This window comes from Carcharhinus amblyrhynchos, unplaced genomic scaffold (genome assembly GCF_965287045.1).
Source record: "Carcharhinus amblyrhynchos unplaced genomic scaffold, sCarAmb.v2.hapA scaffold_471, whole genome shotgun sequence".
In the NCBI taxonomy this organism is placed as follows: Eukaryota; Metazoa; Chordata; class Chondrichthyes; order Carcharhiniformes; family Carcharhinidae; genus Carcharhinus; species Carcharhinus amblyrhynchos.
The window spans coordinates 35,183-49,646 of record NW_027650211.1 but is presented as its reverse complement, the minus strand read 5'-3'; the positions used below and the strand labels follow the sequence as shown (position 1 = coordinate 49,646).

The window sequence follows — 14,464 nt, the reverse complement described above, 5'->3', positions numbered from 1 at the left end:
CGGGGTTAGATACAGAGTAAAGCTCCCTCTACACTGTCCCCCATCAAACACTCCCAGGACAGGTACAGCACGGGGTTAGATACAGAGTAAAGCTCCCTCTATACTGTCCCCCCATCAAACACTCCCAGGACAGGTACAGCACGGGGTTAGATACAGAGTAAAGCTCCCTCTACACTGTCCCCCATCAAACACTCCCAGGACAGGTACAGCACGGGGTTAGATACAGAGTAAAGCTCCCTCTATACTGTCCCCCCATCAAACACTCCCAGGACAGGTACAGCACAGGGTTAGATACAGAGTAAAGCTCCACTGTCTGTTGCCACCATCACTAGTTATTACTGCGATTCTATCTCTTTGGGACATGCTGTGTGGTGCTGTTGGTCTGTAGCTGCACTGACATGGATTAAACAGGCAGTTTTCTTTATTTTTCAGGTTTGACCCCAGCCATGGGATACCCTCACCACTCTCCACAGGGATTGCTGAGCTTCGGACAGCCTCGCCCACCTGTCATAGGCTTCGGAGGTAAGATTTCCATTGCTCATTGTTGTGTAGCTGGATGGGGTAATGTGGAGATGTAGAATATGGAACTGCTCTTGCTCTGTACTCTGCCAGTTTAAATTGCAGTCACAGCACTGCAACAGGACATTCAGCCCAACGCTCCATGTTAAACATCTCGATACTATTCACCTTGACCCCTGCCCGTGGGAGCCAGTCCCACATTGACCCCCCCTGTGGGAGCAATCCCCACATTGTCCCCCACTGTCCCCCCGCCGTGGGAGCGAGTCCCACAGTCTCCCCCACTCTCCCCCCGTGGGAGCGAGTCCCACAGTCTCCCCCACTCCCCCGTGGGAGCGAGTCCCACAGTCTCCCCCACTCCCCCGTGGGAGCGAGTCCCACTTTCTCCCCCCGCAGGAGTGGTGATGGGTTAGTTTTGTGGCCTGTCTCTCGTTCACACTGGTGTAGGGAAGCTGCGATAGTCGTGCTGTGGGTTTGCGTCGCGGTGCCTGTGTGTGAGCTATGAGCCCAGGTCACAAACTGCAGGCACTGGGTGCAGAGAAATCTCACAGCGTAGCCCCTACCCTGATACCATGGAGCTTTACACTGTGACGGTTGGGGCTAGCAGTCTTTTGCCTGCAGCACTAAGTTGTTTATTTGACAGTCTGTACCATAGATTTGAAGATTACTCTGGATGTTAGCGGGCGGAAGTCAGAAGTGTGAGGCTGGCTGACCTTATCTTGGTGCTGTGTGGCACACTGTGAACCACAGATTTCACTCAAACCTGGCTGTGCTTTTTTATATTCAAACCTGCTCATGTTGACAGAGCTGGTTCTGAAATTGAAAGAGGAAATCAGGTTCTGGGATTGGAACAAGTGTTAATCAGTGGGAAACTGAATTAACATTGCTGTATATTTACAGAACTTGGCAATCTCACACAGCTCCAGTGAGAAGGGTGTGCGTTCATAGGATACCAGAGAAGAATTATTCCATTCGGCCCATCGAGTCCACTCCGCCATTCAATCTTGGCTGATACAAGAACATGAGAACATAAGAAATAGGAGCAGGAGTAGGCCATCTAGCCCTTCAAGCCTGCCCCGCCATTCAATAAGATCATGGCTGATCCGAAGTGGATCAGTTCCACATTCCCGCCTGCTCCCCATAACCCTTAATTCCCCTATCAGAAACCTATCTAACTGCGTCTTAAATATATTTAGCGAGGTAGCCTCCACCACTTCAACAGGCAGAGAATTCCAGAGATTCACCACCCTTTGAGTGAAGAAGTTCCTACTCAACTCCAATCTAAACTGCCCCCCCCATCTTGAGGCTGTGCCCTCTAGTCCTGATCCCCATCCTCCTCATCCCCATTTTCCTGCCTTCTTCCCGTAACCCTTCACCCCCCCCCATTCCCAATTAAAAACCTGTCTAACTCCTCCTTAAATTCACTCACTGTCCCAGCACCCACTGGGTGGGCAATCCCACAGATTCACAACCCTTTGGGAGAAGGAGTTTCCCCTCCAACCCTGCTTTAAATTTGCTGCCCCTTATCCTCAGACTGTGACCTCTCGTCCTAGAATGTCCCACAAGAGGAAGAATCCGCTCCACCTCTACTTTATCCAGAACCTTTTATCATCTTGTAGACCTCGATTTGATCTCCCCTCATTCTTCTCAATTCCAGAGAGTATCGGCCTAAACTGTTCAATCTCTCTTCATCCGACAAACCCCTCATCTCTGGAATCAATCTAGTGAACCTCCTCTGAACTGTCTCCAATGTCACTGCATCTTTCCTCAAATACAGGGACCACAGCTCCATTCAGTACTAACATCGCACTGTCCAGAGGACACGCTTTCCCACTCAGTGACAGACAGCTGACCCCGATCTTAACCCTGTTTACCTGATGTTAGTTCCTGTTACTATCCTGAACCATCACAAATCTCCTGAAAGAAAGCAGCAAACCTCCAGTCAGCATTTAAACACACGATCAGGAAAACTTTATTTATCTAACCCCGCGCTGTCCCTGTCCTGGGAGTGTTTGATGGGGGGACAGTGTAGAGGGAGCTTTACTCTGTATCTAATCCCATGCTGTACCTGTCCTGGGAGTGTTTGATGGGGGACAGTGTAGAGGGAGCTTTACTCTGTATCTAACCCCGCACTGTCCCTGTCCTGGGAGTGTTTGATGGGGGGACAGTGTAGAGGGAGCTTTACTCTGTATCTAATCCCGTGCTGTACCTGTCCTGGGAGTGTTTGATGGGGGGACAGTGTAGAGGGAGCTTTACTCTGTATCTAACCCCGTGCTGTACCTGTCCTGGGAGTGTTTGATGGGGGGGACAGTGTAGAGGGAGGTTTACTCTGTATCTAACCCCGTGCTGTACCTGTCCTGGGAGTGTTTGATGGGGGGGACAGTGTAGAGGGAGCTTTACTCTGTATCTAACCCCGTGCTGTACCTGTCCTGGGAGTGTTTGATGGGGGACAGTGTAGAGGGAGCTTTACTCTGTATCTAACCCCGTGCTGTACCTGTCCTGGGAGTGTTTGATGGGGGACAGTGTAGAGGGAGCTTTACTCTGTATCTAACCCCATGCTGTACCTGTCCTGGGAGTGTTTGATGGGGGACAGTGTAGAGGGAGCTTTACTCTGTATCTAACCCCGTGCTGTACCTGTCCTGGGAGTGTTTGATGGGGACAGTGTAGAGGGAGCTTTACTCTGTATCTAACCCCGTGCTGTACCTGTCCTGGGAGTGTTTGATGGGGACAGTGTAGAGGGAGCTTTACTCTGTATCTAACCCCGTGCTGTACCTGTCCTGGGAGTGTTTGATGGGGGGACAGTGTAGAGGGAGCTTTACTCTGTATCTAATCCCGTGCTGTACCTGTCCTGGGAGTGTTTGATGGGGGACAGTGTAATTGAATGAATGGGATAGCTGGCTGTGTGCTGTGAAGTGGGCCTTGTTGACTGTGCCTGTGATCTATCTACAGCAGGTCCAGCCTACCCTCCCCCTCAGTATGGTGGACGTGGTGCGTATGATGCATATCGAGGACAGGGAGGCTACCCAGGCAAGCCGAGGAACAGGTTTGTATTGGTGTCTCTCTCTCCGGTGGGCGATGCCAGTTTTCAGTCTGTCACCACCAGACTATTGTCCGCTCTTTCCACTGGTGTGCCCCTCGTTATCTGTGTAACCACCCTCTCCCCAGAGATCTCTGCACTCCTCTGAGTCCAGTCTCTCACACATTCCCCCGATTCCCATCGCTCTGCCATTGGCAGCCGTGCCTTTGACTGTCTTGGGGGGGAGGGAGGTGGTAATCTCTGGAGTTCCCTCCCTAACCCCTCCACAGGACCTCCCTCTCTGACCTGGCTTCTGGCTGCCTGCTCCTAATCTCCTCAAATCCCGTTGGAGTTGCACTTGGCAAAGGGGCCATTTCAGTGCATCGTGTAGATACACACTGTCCATGTCCAACCTCTTCACCCCTGCACCTGCGCCCCCCCCCCCCCCCCCCCGCCGCCTGTGCCTGCCCCCCCCCCCCCCCGCCTGTGCCTGCCCCCCCCCGCCTGTGCCTGCCCCCCCCACCTGTGCCTGCCTCTATATGAAGAACAGTGGAGCCTTTCAGGCTGGGATTTGATCTTAGTCTGAATGGGGAACATTTGCTGGGGTGGGGGGGGGGGGGGGGCTACAGTCAAAAGCCAAGAGGGCCAGCACAGACACAGTGGGCTGAATGGTTGTTTTGGTGCTGTAAAGACTCTGTGATTGCTGAGATGATGACAAATGGTTAAACCCCCATCGGCACAGTTCCTCTGAGCCTCTGTTCACAGAGCACTTCCTCCACTCAGAGTGTAATCGAGCTCCTCGACCCCACATCGACACTCCTTTTAACTTTCTAACTTTCATCGGCCTGTTCTCAACCGCAGGAGAGCAAAGCCCGGGGTTTGCAGAAGCCTCCAGGATGTTTGTGCTGTGCAGTGAACTGAAATACACCAAGCTGCGATTGTGATCTGGAGAAGAGAGAGAGATAAATTCAGAGCTTGTTTTGCGGCCTGTGTTTGTGCCCGGGTTCACTGCTGTCTCGGTGCTGTGTGTCTGACCCTCAGCCATCTCCCACTCAGACCGAGAGCCCAGGGAGGAGCTGGGAGTGAGGGTGGGTGCTGGCACCTCCGAGTGAAGGAGCCGTCATCGCTCTCTGCCCTGTTTCGGTGTAAAGTTTGGCTGAAGTTTTATTTATCAGTGTCACAAATAAGGCTTACATTAACACCGCAATGAAGTTACCCCTAGTCGCCCACACTCCGGCGCCTGTTCAGGTTACACTGAGGGAGAATTTAGCACGGCCCAATGCACCCTAACCAGCACGTCTTTCAGACTGTGGGAGGGAACCGGAGGAAACCCACACGGACAGAGTGGATAGTCAGAAGCTTTTCCCCAGGGTGGGAGAGTCAGTTACTGGGGGGGCACAGGTTTAAGGTGCGAGGGGCAAGGTTTAAAGGAGATGTACGAGGCAGATTTTTTACACAGAGGGGGGTGGGTGCCTGGAACTCACTGCCGGGGGGAGGGAGTGGAAGCGGATACGATAGTGAGTTTTAAAGGGTGTCTGGACAAATCCATGAATAGGATGGGAATAGAGGGATATGGTCCCGGAACGGTAGGGGTTTTTAGTTCAGTCGGGGGCAGCATGGTCAGGCCGAAGGGCCTGTTCCAGTGCTGGAATTTTCTTTTATCTCTCGGACTGCGGGAGGAAACCCACGCAGACACGGGGAGAACGTGCAGACTCCGCACAGACAGTGACCTGAGCTGGGAATCGAACCCGGGTCCCTGGTGCTGTTGGGGGAGATAGCAAAAGGAGGGGGGGTCCTGGTGTTCCTCCTCCTCTTCCCCGCCTGCCTGGGTGTAGTCGGCACCCCCAGGGGTAACTGTTGAGGCTGTGTTGTGATTCCCGGGCCAAAGGGTGGCTGGAGGAGGGAGTGGGGTGAGCGCCAGGCTGCCGCTGCTGCTACAGAAATGCTTCATACTGTGTCTCTGCTCTCTTGCAGAATGCTCCGTGGTGATCCCAGGAACATTGTGGAGTACAGAGACCTCGATGCTCCAGAGGACGTAGACTTTTTTTAATCCCCCTTCCCCCTCAGCGAGGATGTTCCTGTCGCGTGTTTTGTTAAGTTAAGGAATCTCAGCGCGGTTGGTTTTGTCCAGGAAGGTATAACACGTTATCAATGTAGAATTCTGTTCCGCTCACTGTAAAGCACTGACTTCACCCTGACTTTCCCCACTGTTGGAAATAATAAAATACAGTCTCTGACACCCAGTTACACACTCTCACTCTGTGCTTACCCTACTCCCTGCTCTCGCAGCTGGGCTAGCAACAGCTCGGGAACACAAGGGGGGAGACAGACAGGACCTGGTCTGGGCAGGGTGGGGGGAGGTATAGACAGGGCCTGGTCTGGGGGGGAGGGCAGACGGACAGGGCCTGGTCTGGGGGGGTGGGGGAGGGGTGCAGATGGACAGGGCCCAGTCTTGGGGGTGGGGGTGGGGGTGGGGGGGGGCGGAGTCGGGGGCAGACGGACAGGGCCTGGTCTGGGGTCGGGGGCAGACGGGCAGGGCCCGGTCTTGGGGGGAGGACAGACGGACAGGGCCCGGTCTGGGTGGGGGGAGCAGACGGACAGGGCCCGGTCTGGGTGGGGGGAGCAGACGGACAGGGCCCGGTCTGGGGAGGGGGGTGAGGAGCGGGTGCAGACAGACAGGGCCCAGTCTGGGTGGGGGGAGCAGACAGACAGGGCCCGGTCTGGGCAGGGATCAGCTTTAGTAACGGTTTCTACTATTTCCCCTGTGACTGAGGCCAGACTAACGTCTCTGGTTTCCTGCTTTCTGTCTCCCTCCCTTTGAGGAAAGGAATTATATTCACGATCTCCCAATTGAATAGAATCTTCCGGAATCTGGTAAATGTTGGAAATTTAAAGCTATCTCCCCAGCTGCTGCTTTCACAACCTTCAGGTGCCGTCTGTCTGTACCGAGACCCCCACCAATCTGCTCAGTATCACCTCCCCGGTGATTGTAACACTTCCCACTTCCTCTTCCCCCTTCCATTCCCCTTTTGGAGCTATTCCTGGGATGTGACAGGATTGGGAGGAGGTTATTCCATGAGAGATGGGAGCAGAATGAGGCCATTCAGCCCATTGAGCCTGCTCCGCCATTCGATCCTGGCTGATATGCTCCTCATCCCCATTTTCCTGCCTTCTTCCCGTAACCCTTCACCCCCCCCCCCATTCCCAATTAAAAACCTGTCTAACTCCTCCTTAAATTCACTCACTGTCCCAGCACCCACCGGGTGGGCAATCCCACAGATTCACAACCCTTTGGGAGAAGGAGTTTCTCCTCCAACTCTGCTTTAAATTTGCTGCCCCTTATCCTCAGACTGTGACCTCTCGTCCTAGAATGTCCCACAAGAGGAAGAATCCGCTCCACTTCATCCAGAACCTTTTATCATCAGAACTAGGAACAGGAGTGGGCCATTCAGCCCCTCGAGCCTGCTCCTGCCATTCAATAAGATCATGGCTGATCTTTGTGTGGACTCAGCTCCACTTACCCGCCCGCTCACCATAACCCTTAATTCCTTTACTGTTCAAAAATCCGCTGGGATTGAACCCGGGTCCCTGTGAGGCAGCAGTGCTAACCCACTGTGTCACCATGCTGCTGGGATTGAACCCGGGTCCCTGTGAGGCAGCAGCGCTAACCCACTGTGTCACCGTGCCACTGGGATTGAACCCGGGTCCCTGTGAGACAGCAGCCCTAACCCACTGTGTCACCGTGCTGCTGGGATTGAACCCGGGTCCCTGTGAGACAGCAGCGCTAACCCACTGTGTCACCGTGCCGCTGGGATTGAACCCGGGTCCCTGTGAGACAGCAGCCCTAACCCACTGTGTCACCGTGCCGCTGGGATTGAACCCGGGTCCCTGTGAGACAGCAGCACTAACCCACTGTGTCACCGTGCCGCCTGTAAGGACTCTGTTGGGATTCTAAGAAGAGTGTTTTGATCCTGGTGGGAGTTCAATGCAGGTTTACAGGAATGATACCCGGGCTTCAGGCGTGAGGCTATGAGGAGAGATTAGACAAATTCCTGAGTAGTGCCCTCCCCTCCCCCCCGCACCGGCCCACAGTGCCGTAAGTGGGGTCTAACTAAGGTTTTGTGCAGCAGAACATCTGCAGCCTGACAGAACATAGAAAAAACTGTAGCGCAAACTGTCCCTTCGGCCCACAAGTTGTGCCGATCATATCTCTACCTACTAGGCTTATCAATAACCCTCAATCCTATTAAATTCCATGTACTCATCCAAAAGTCTGTTAAAAGACCCTATCGAATCCGCCTCCACCACCACCACCAGCAGCTGATTCCCCTTTGAGTGAAAAACTTACCCCTGACATCTCCTCTGTACCTGCTCCCCAGCGCCTTAAACCTGTGTCCTCTTGTGGCAGCCATTTCAGCCCTGGGAAAATGCCTCTGAGAATCCACTTGATCAATACCTCTCAACATCTTATACACCTCTATCAGGTCACCACTCATCCTTCATCTCTCCAAGGAGAAAAGACTGAGCTCCCTCAACCTATCCTCAGAAGGCATGCCACCCAATCCAGGTAACATCCTTGTAAACCTCCTCCAATGCGTGAGGGATAAAAGGCAATGTTCTGCTTTAATCCTTGACTATTATACGTCGGGCCGAATGTGGAGAGATTCAACACGTTGGTGAGAGACTGGCAACCCGCCTAGGAATGTTCCGGAGTTTCTGGATCCTCACCGTGTGATCTCTCGGACCTGCGACCTGGATATGGGAAGGATGTGAATATACTGCACAGGGGGTTCATCAGGATGGGGTTTTTTATTCATTTGGGGGACACAGGCATCACTGGGCATTAATTACCCATCCCCAGTTACCCCTTGGAGGGCAGTTGGGAGTCACCCACATTGCTGTGGCTCTGTAGGCCAGACCGGGGTAAGGACGGCAGATTTCCTTCCCTAAAGGGAACCAGATGGGTTTTTCCCACAATGGGTCATCAGGAGATTCTTCATTCCAGATATTTTTTATTGAATTGAAATTCCACCGTCTGCCGTGGGTGGGATTCGAACCCAGGTCCCCCAGAAACATGAGCTGAGTTTCTGGTTTAATAGTCTATCGATAAGGGAATCACCTCCCCTGGGATGGAACATTGAAGTGATGGAGAGAGGTTGGATAGGCTTAGGTTGTTTTCTCTGGAGCAGAGAAGACTGAGGGGTGACCTGATTGAGGGGCACGGACAGAGTGGATAGGGGACAGCTGTTCCCCTGAGTCAAAGGGTCAGTTACCAGGGGGCAGGAGTTAAAAGTGAGGGGTGGGAGGTTTAGGGGGACTTGAGGAAAAACCTGAGGGTGGTGAGGGTCTGGAACGCGCTGCCTGGGAGGGTGACGGAGGCAGGATGCCTCACATCCTTTAACAAGTATCTGAATGAGTACTTGCTGCATCATTCCGGGCTCTGGGCCAAGTGGGGTTAGGTGGGCAGGTCAAGATATTTCATGCTTCGGTGCAGAGTCGATGGGCTGAAGGGCCTCTCCTGCACTGTGGAGTTGGTTGGAATTGTTGATGTGACAACCAGGAACTTGCTGATTGTGGGGGGGGTGGGGGTCAGAGGATTCTGAGATAGATAAGTGACCTGCTGACCCTCTCACAGTGAGACAGGTGAAGGGTTGGGTTGTAACAGGTACAGAGACTGCAATCAGCGGGGATGTTTCATCTCTTCCACAATACTTTGAGGACAAGTGTTAGGGTCCTCAGAGTAATGCACCAGGAGATCAGGGTGACACAGTGGGTTAGCGCTGCTGCCTCACAGCGCCAGGGACCCGGGTTCAATCCCAGCGGCACAGTGACACAGTGGGTTAGCGCTGCTGCCTCACAGGGACCCGGGTTCAATCCCAGCGGCACGGTGACACAGTGGGTTAGCGCTGCTGTCTCACAGCGCCAGGGACCCAGGTTCAATTCTGGCCTCAAGTCACTGTCTGTGTGCAGTCTGCATGTTCTCCCCGCCCCCACCACGTCCATGTGAGTTTCCTCCAGTTTCCTCCGACACTCCAAAGATGTGTAGGTTAGGGTGGATTGGCCATGCTAAATTGTCCCTTAGTGTCCAAAGATGTGCAGGTTAGGGTGGATTGGCCATGCTAAATTGTCCCTTAGTGTCCAAAGATGTGCAGGTTAGGGGGATTGGCCATGCTAAATTGTCCCTTAGTGTCCAAAGATGTGCAGGTCAATGGGATTGACCATGCTGTATGTGTGGGGTTACGAGGATAGGCAGGTAAAATGCTCTTTCAAAGTTTCGGTGCAGACGCGATGGGCCGAATGGCCTCCTTCTGCAATGTGGAGATGCAATTGTTTAAACTCACCTACTTCACACCCAATCATCGATATTATCAGATGCTGTTGTAACTGTGATCTTTCTCTATCTCACTAACACACGCACACACAACACTTCCTGTTCCCTGCTAGTCAAACGTTCTGTTGCTCTCACTCTGGCCAACGGTGCAGACGGTGCAGTCAACTTTGTGCCGTGGATACTGAGTGGACTCGGTGTGGGCCCACCATTCAAACTGGATCCAACCAGTGGAGCAAACATCTCCAGTCCTCCTTGGATAAGATACCAGCTTGCTTTCATCAGTCAGAACATTGAATACAGGAGTTGGGACGTCTTGGTGAAGTTGTACGAGACATTGGTAAGGCCACACTTGGAATACTGTGTACAATTCTGGTCACCCTATTATAGAAAGGATATTATTAAACTAGAAAGAGTGCAGAAAAGTTTTACTGGGACTTGATGGATTGAGTTATAAGGAGAGGCTGGATAGACTGGGACTTTTTTCTCTGGAGTGTAGGAGGCTGAGGGGTGATCTTATAGAGGTCTATAAAATAATGGGGGGCACAGATCAGCTAGATAGTCAATATCTTTTCCCAAAGGTAGGGGTGTCTAAAACTAGAGGGCAGAGGTTTAAGGTGAGAGGGAAGAGATACAAAAGTGTCCAGAGGGGAAATTTTTTCACACAGAGGGTGGTGAGTGTCTGGAACAAGCTGCCACGGGTAGTTGTAGAGGCGGGTACAATTTTATCTTTTAAGAAGTATTTAGACAGATGGGTGCGATGGGTATAGAGGGATAGGGGCAAATGTGGGCAATTGGGATTAGCTTAGGGGTTTAAAAAAAGAGGGCAGCATGGACAAGTTGGGCCGAAGGGCCTGTTTCCATGCTGTAAACCTCTGTGACTTGCTCATTCTCCCCATTCAAACCAGCATCGCTGTCTGTTTAAAAACCCGTGACGGGAAGTTGTTCGCTGCTGGGTGGCGCTCCCGCCGTTGGAAAGTGGGGGGCAATGCTTTCATCCATCAGCCGGTGGGAGGGGGGATTCTTCAGGACAGCAAAAACTGAAATTAAAAAATTATTCAGCATTTAACAGAAGTCAGATAAATACCGGGGGAATGTATGGAAGAAGAAACAATGTGAGGGAGTATTTAATGAACGCAGGACACTGGGAAACTCCGAGAGATCTCAGAGAGAATTACTCAGAGCTGGAAGGCAGTAGCGCGGGTGAACAGGGTCGTTAGGAAGGCACATGGGACACTTTTATCAATCGTGGAGTTCTTTTTGTCAAAGTTTATGTAATAGTGTTACAAGTAAGGCTTACGTTAACACTGCAATGAAGTTACTGTGAAAATCCCCCAGTCGCCCACACTCCGGCTCCTGTTCGGGTTACACTGAGGGAGAATTTAGCACGACCCAATGCACCCTAACCAGCACGTCTTTCAGACTGTGGGAGGAAACCGGAGCACCCGGAGGAAACCCACACAGACACGGGGAGAATGTGCAGACTCCACACAGACAGTGACCCAAGGCCGGGAATTGAACCCAGGTCCCTGGCGCTGTGAGGCAGCAGTGCTAACCCACTGTGCCACCCAGTGGCACGGTGACCCAGTGGCACGGTGACACAGTGGGTTAGCAGTGCTGCCTCACAGCGCCAGGGACCTGGGCTCAATCCCAGCATCTGAAAGATGTACAGGTTAGGTGGATTGGCCGTGCTAAATTGCCCCTTAGTGTCCCAAAGATGTGTGTGTCTGAACCAGAGATTAACACACTGTGTTCTGTAATGATCCTGTAACAGTCCTGTGTGAGAGGGGGAGAGAGAGCATGTGAGAGGGAGAGAGAGTGTGTGTGTGAGAGGGAGAGAGAGTGTGTGTGTGAGAGGGAGAGAGAGAGTGTGTGTGTGAGAGGGAGAGAGAGAGTGTGTGCGCGAGAGGGAGAGAGAGAGTGTGTGCGCGAGAGGGAGAGAGAGAGTGTGTGCGCGAGAGGGAGAGAGAGAGTGTGTGCGCGAGAGGGAGAGAGAGAGTGTGTGCGAGAGAGGGAGAGTGTGTGTGTGTGTGAGTGAGAGGGAGGGTGTGTGTGTGTGTGTGAGAGGGAGGGAGGGGGTGTGTGTGTGTGTGTGAGAGAGGGAGGCTGTGTGTGTGTGTGTGAGAGAGGGTGTGTGTGTGTGTGGGAGGGAGGGTGTGTGTGTGTGTGTGAGAGAGGGAGGGTGTGTGTGAGAGAGGGAGGGTGTGTGTGAGAGAGGGAGGCTGTGTGTGTGTGTGTGTGTGAGAGAGAGTGTGTGTGTGTGTGTGTGTGAGAGAGAGGGTGTGTGTGTGTGTGAGAGAGGGAGGCTGTGTGTGTGTGTGTGTGTGAGAGAGAGGGTGTGTGTGTGTGTGAGAGAGGGAGGCTGTGTGTGCGTGTGTGTGTGAGAGAGGGAGGGTGTGTGTGTGTGTGTGAGAGAGGGAGGGTGTGTGTGTGTGTGTGAGAGAGGGAGGGTGTGTGTGTGTGTGTGAGAGAGGGAGGGTGTGTGTGTGTGAGAGAGGGAGGGTGTGTGTGTGTGTGTGAGAGAGGGAGGGTGTGTGTGTGTGTGTGAGAGAGGGAGGGTGTGTGTGTGTGTGTGTGTGTGTGAGAGAGAGGGAGGCTGTGTGTGTGTGTGTGTGTGTGTGAGAGAGAGAGAGGGAGGCTGTGTGTGTGTGTGTGTGTGAGAGAGAGGGAGGCTGTGTGTGTGTGTGAGAGAGAGAGAGGGAGGCTGTGTGTGTGTGTGTGTGTGAGAGAGAGAGAGGGAGGCTGTGTGTGTGTGTGTGTGTGTGTGAGAGAGAGAGAGGGAGGCTGTGTGTGTGTGTGTGTGTGTGTGTGAGAGGATGTGTATCAGTGCGGGTGTGATAATCAGAGATGACTGCACTGTGTGGCCTCGCTGTAGCTCTGATTTTTACCGTTTGTTCTTTGTGTTTTGCTCAGGGTTTGATTTTCTGCTGATCGCTCCGTGGACAGAATGTTATCCCTGAACCTGAATCCCAATTCATCCAATTGCAGCAGTGATGATTTTAAGTTTCCTGTCTTTACGGGAGTGTACAGCCTGATCCTGGTCACTGGTCTGAGCGGAAACACTCTGGCCCTTTACGTCTTTTTGAGACTGACCCACAGGAAGACAGCGAGTACGGTCTTCATGGTGAACCTGGCTCTCTCCGACCTCTTCTTCAACCTGACGCTGCCTTACCGCATCTCCTACTATTCACAGCGGGAATGGAAACTTCCTGCTTTCCTCTGCCCCGTCACCACCTATGCTTTCTACGTCAATCTCTACTCCAGCATTTTCTTTCTGACGGCCCTGAGCGTTTCCCGCTACCTGGTCATCCTGCACCCCATGTGGTCCCGGCGGGCAGTGACGGTCCGGAAGGCTCTGTGTGCCTCGTTGGCCATCTGGACGGTGGTGGGGCTCAGTTGCGCCCCTTTCCTGCAGGTCACCCCTAGCCGGCGGGGGGAGACCTACCACTGTTTCCAGCAGCCGTCCTTCATGACCTGGAGGCAGATCCTGAGGATTAACTACATGGGGCTGCTGCTGGGCTTCCTCCTGCCCTTCCTGATCATCGTGGCCTGCTACGCGCGGGTGGTCTGTCGGCTGCAGACAACGGCCGCTGGCCTGGCCAAGAACGGTGCCGGCGGCCGCCGCAAATCCATTTACCTGGTGGCCTTTGTAACTTCCTCCTTCCTGCTCTGCTTCCTACCCTACCACCTGATCCGCACCGTCCACATCCACCTGATGGCCACCAATCGGCAATGCCAGCCCCTGACCGCGCTCATCCACGTCCTGAACGTGGCCAGTATCTGCCTGGCCGCTGCCAACAGCTGCCTCAACCCCGTCCTCTACTACTTTGCCGGGACGAACTTCCGCAAGAATGCCAAGATGGACAAGTTATTCAGGCTGAGGAAGTTATCGACTGCGAGATCCGCTAACCAGGACAACTCCTCAGCCACACCCCTACAACAACCCATCTGAGCCCCCCGGACAACTGTCCTTATATCACCGGCCGTTAGATACAGCAGCACAATCAGGTCATTCAGCCCATCGAATCCACTCCTTCCATCAGGACTGATATGGCACACTGGGTTAGCGCTGCTGTCTCACAGGGACCCGGGTTCAATCCCAGCGGCACGGTGACACAGTGGGTTAGCGCTGCTGTCTCACAGGGACCCGGGTTCAATCCCAGCGGCACGGTGACACAGTGGGTTAGCGCTGCTGTCTCACAGGGACCCAGGTTCAATCCCAGCGGCACGGTGACACAGTGGGTTAGTGCTGCTGCCTCACAGGGACCCGGGTTCAATCCCAGCGGCACGGTGACACAGTGGGTTAGCGCTGCTGTCTCACAGCGCCAGGGACACGGGTTCAATCCCAGCGGCACGGTGACACAGTGGGTTAGCGCTGCTGCCTCACAGGGACCCGGGTTCAATCCCAGCGGCACGGTGACACAGTGGGTTAGCGCTGCTGCCTCACAGGGACCCGGGTTCAATCCCAGCGGCACGGTGACACAGTGGGTTAGCGCTGCTGCCTCACAGGGACCCGGGTTCAATCCCAGTGGCACGGTGACACAGTGGGTTAGCGCTGCTGTCTCACAGCGCCAGGGACCCGGGTTCAATCCCAGCGGCACAGT

General features: G+C 53.6%; 2 protein-coding genes across 3 annotated transcripts in view; both read left to right on the top strand.

Moving 5' to 3' along the window:
• Positions 1-5,790, top strand: part of srrt (serrate RNA effector molecule homolog (Arabidopsis)) — a 51,032-nt gene extending 45,242 nt beyond the window's left edge. For both annotated transcript variants that reach the window (XM_080183920.1, XM_080183919.1), the window contains exons 19-21: positions 433-522; positions 3,466-3,559; positions 5,507-5,790. In XM_080183920.1, the coding sequence (XP_080040046.1) occupies positions 433-522; positions 3,466-3,559; positions 5,507-5,582 (260 nt within the window). In that variant the 3' untranslated portion in view covers positions 5,583-5,790. The remainder of the gene's footprint in view (positions 1-432; positions 523-3,465; positions 3,560-5,506) is intronic.
• Positions 5,791-9,976: 4,186 nt separating this feature from the next.
• On the top strand, positions 9,977-14,005 carry LOC145339451 (cysteinyl leukotriene receptor 1-like). The gene is made up of 2 exons (XM_080183921.1): positions 9,977-10,200; positions 12,774-14,005. Exon 2 carries the CDS (start codon positions 12,808-12,810, stop codon positions 13,810-13,812), a length of 1,005 nt encoding a protein of 334 aa, XP_080040047.1. The 5' UTR covers positions 9,977-10,200; positions 12,774-12,807; the 3' UTR covers positions 13,813-14,005.
• The last annotated feature ends 459 nt before the right edge of the window (positions 14,006-14,464 follow it).

Coding starts and splice junctions, on each gene's coding strand:
- LOC145339451 (XM_080183921.1), top strand. CDS start 12,808: ATGTTATCCCTGAACCTGAATCCCAATTCATCCAATTGCAGCAGTGAT.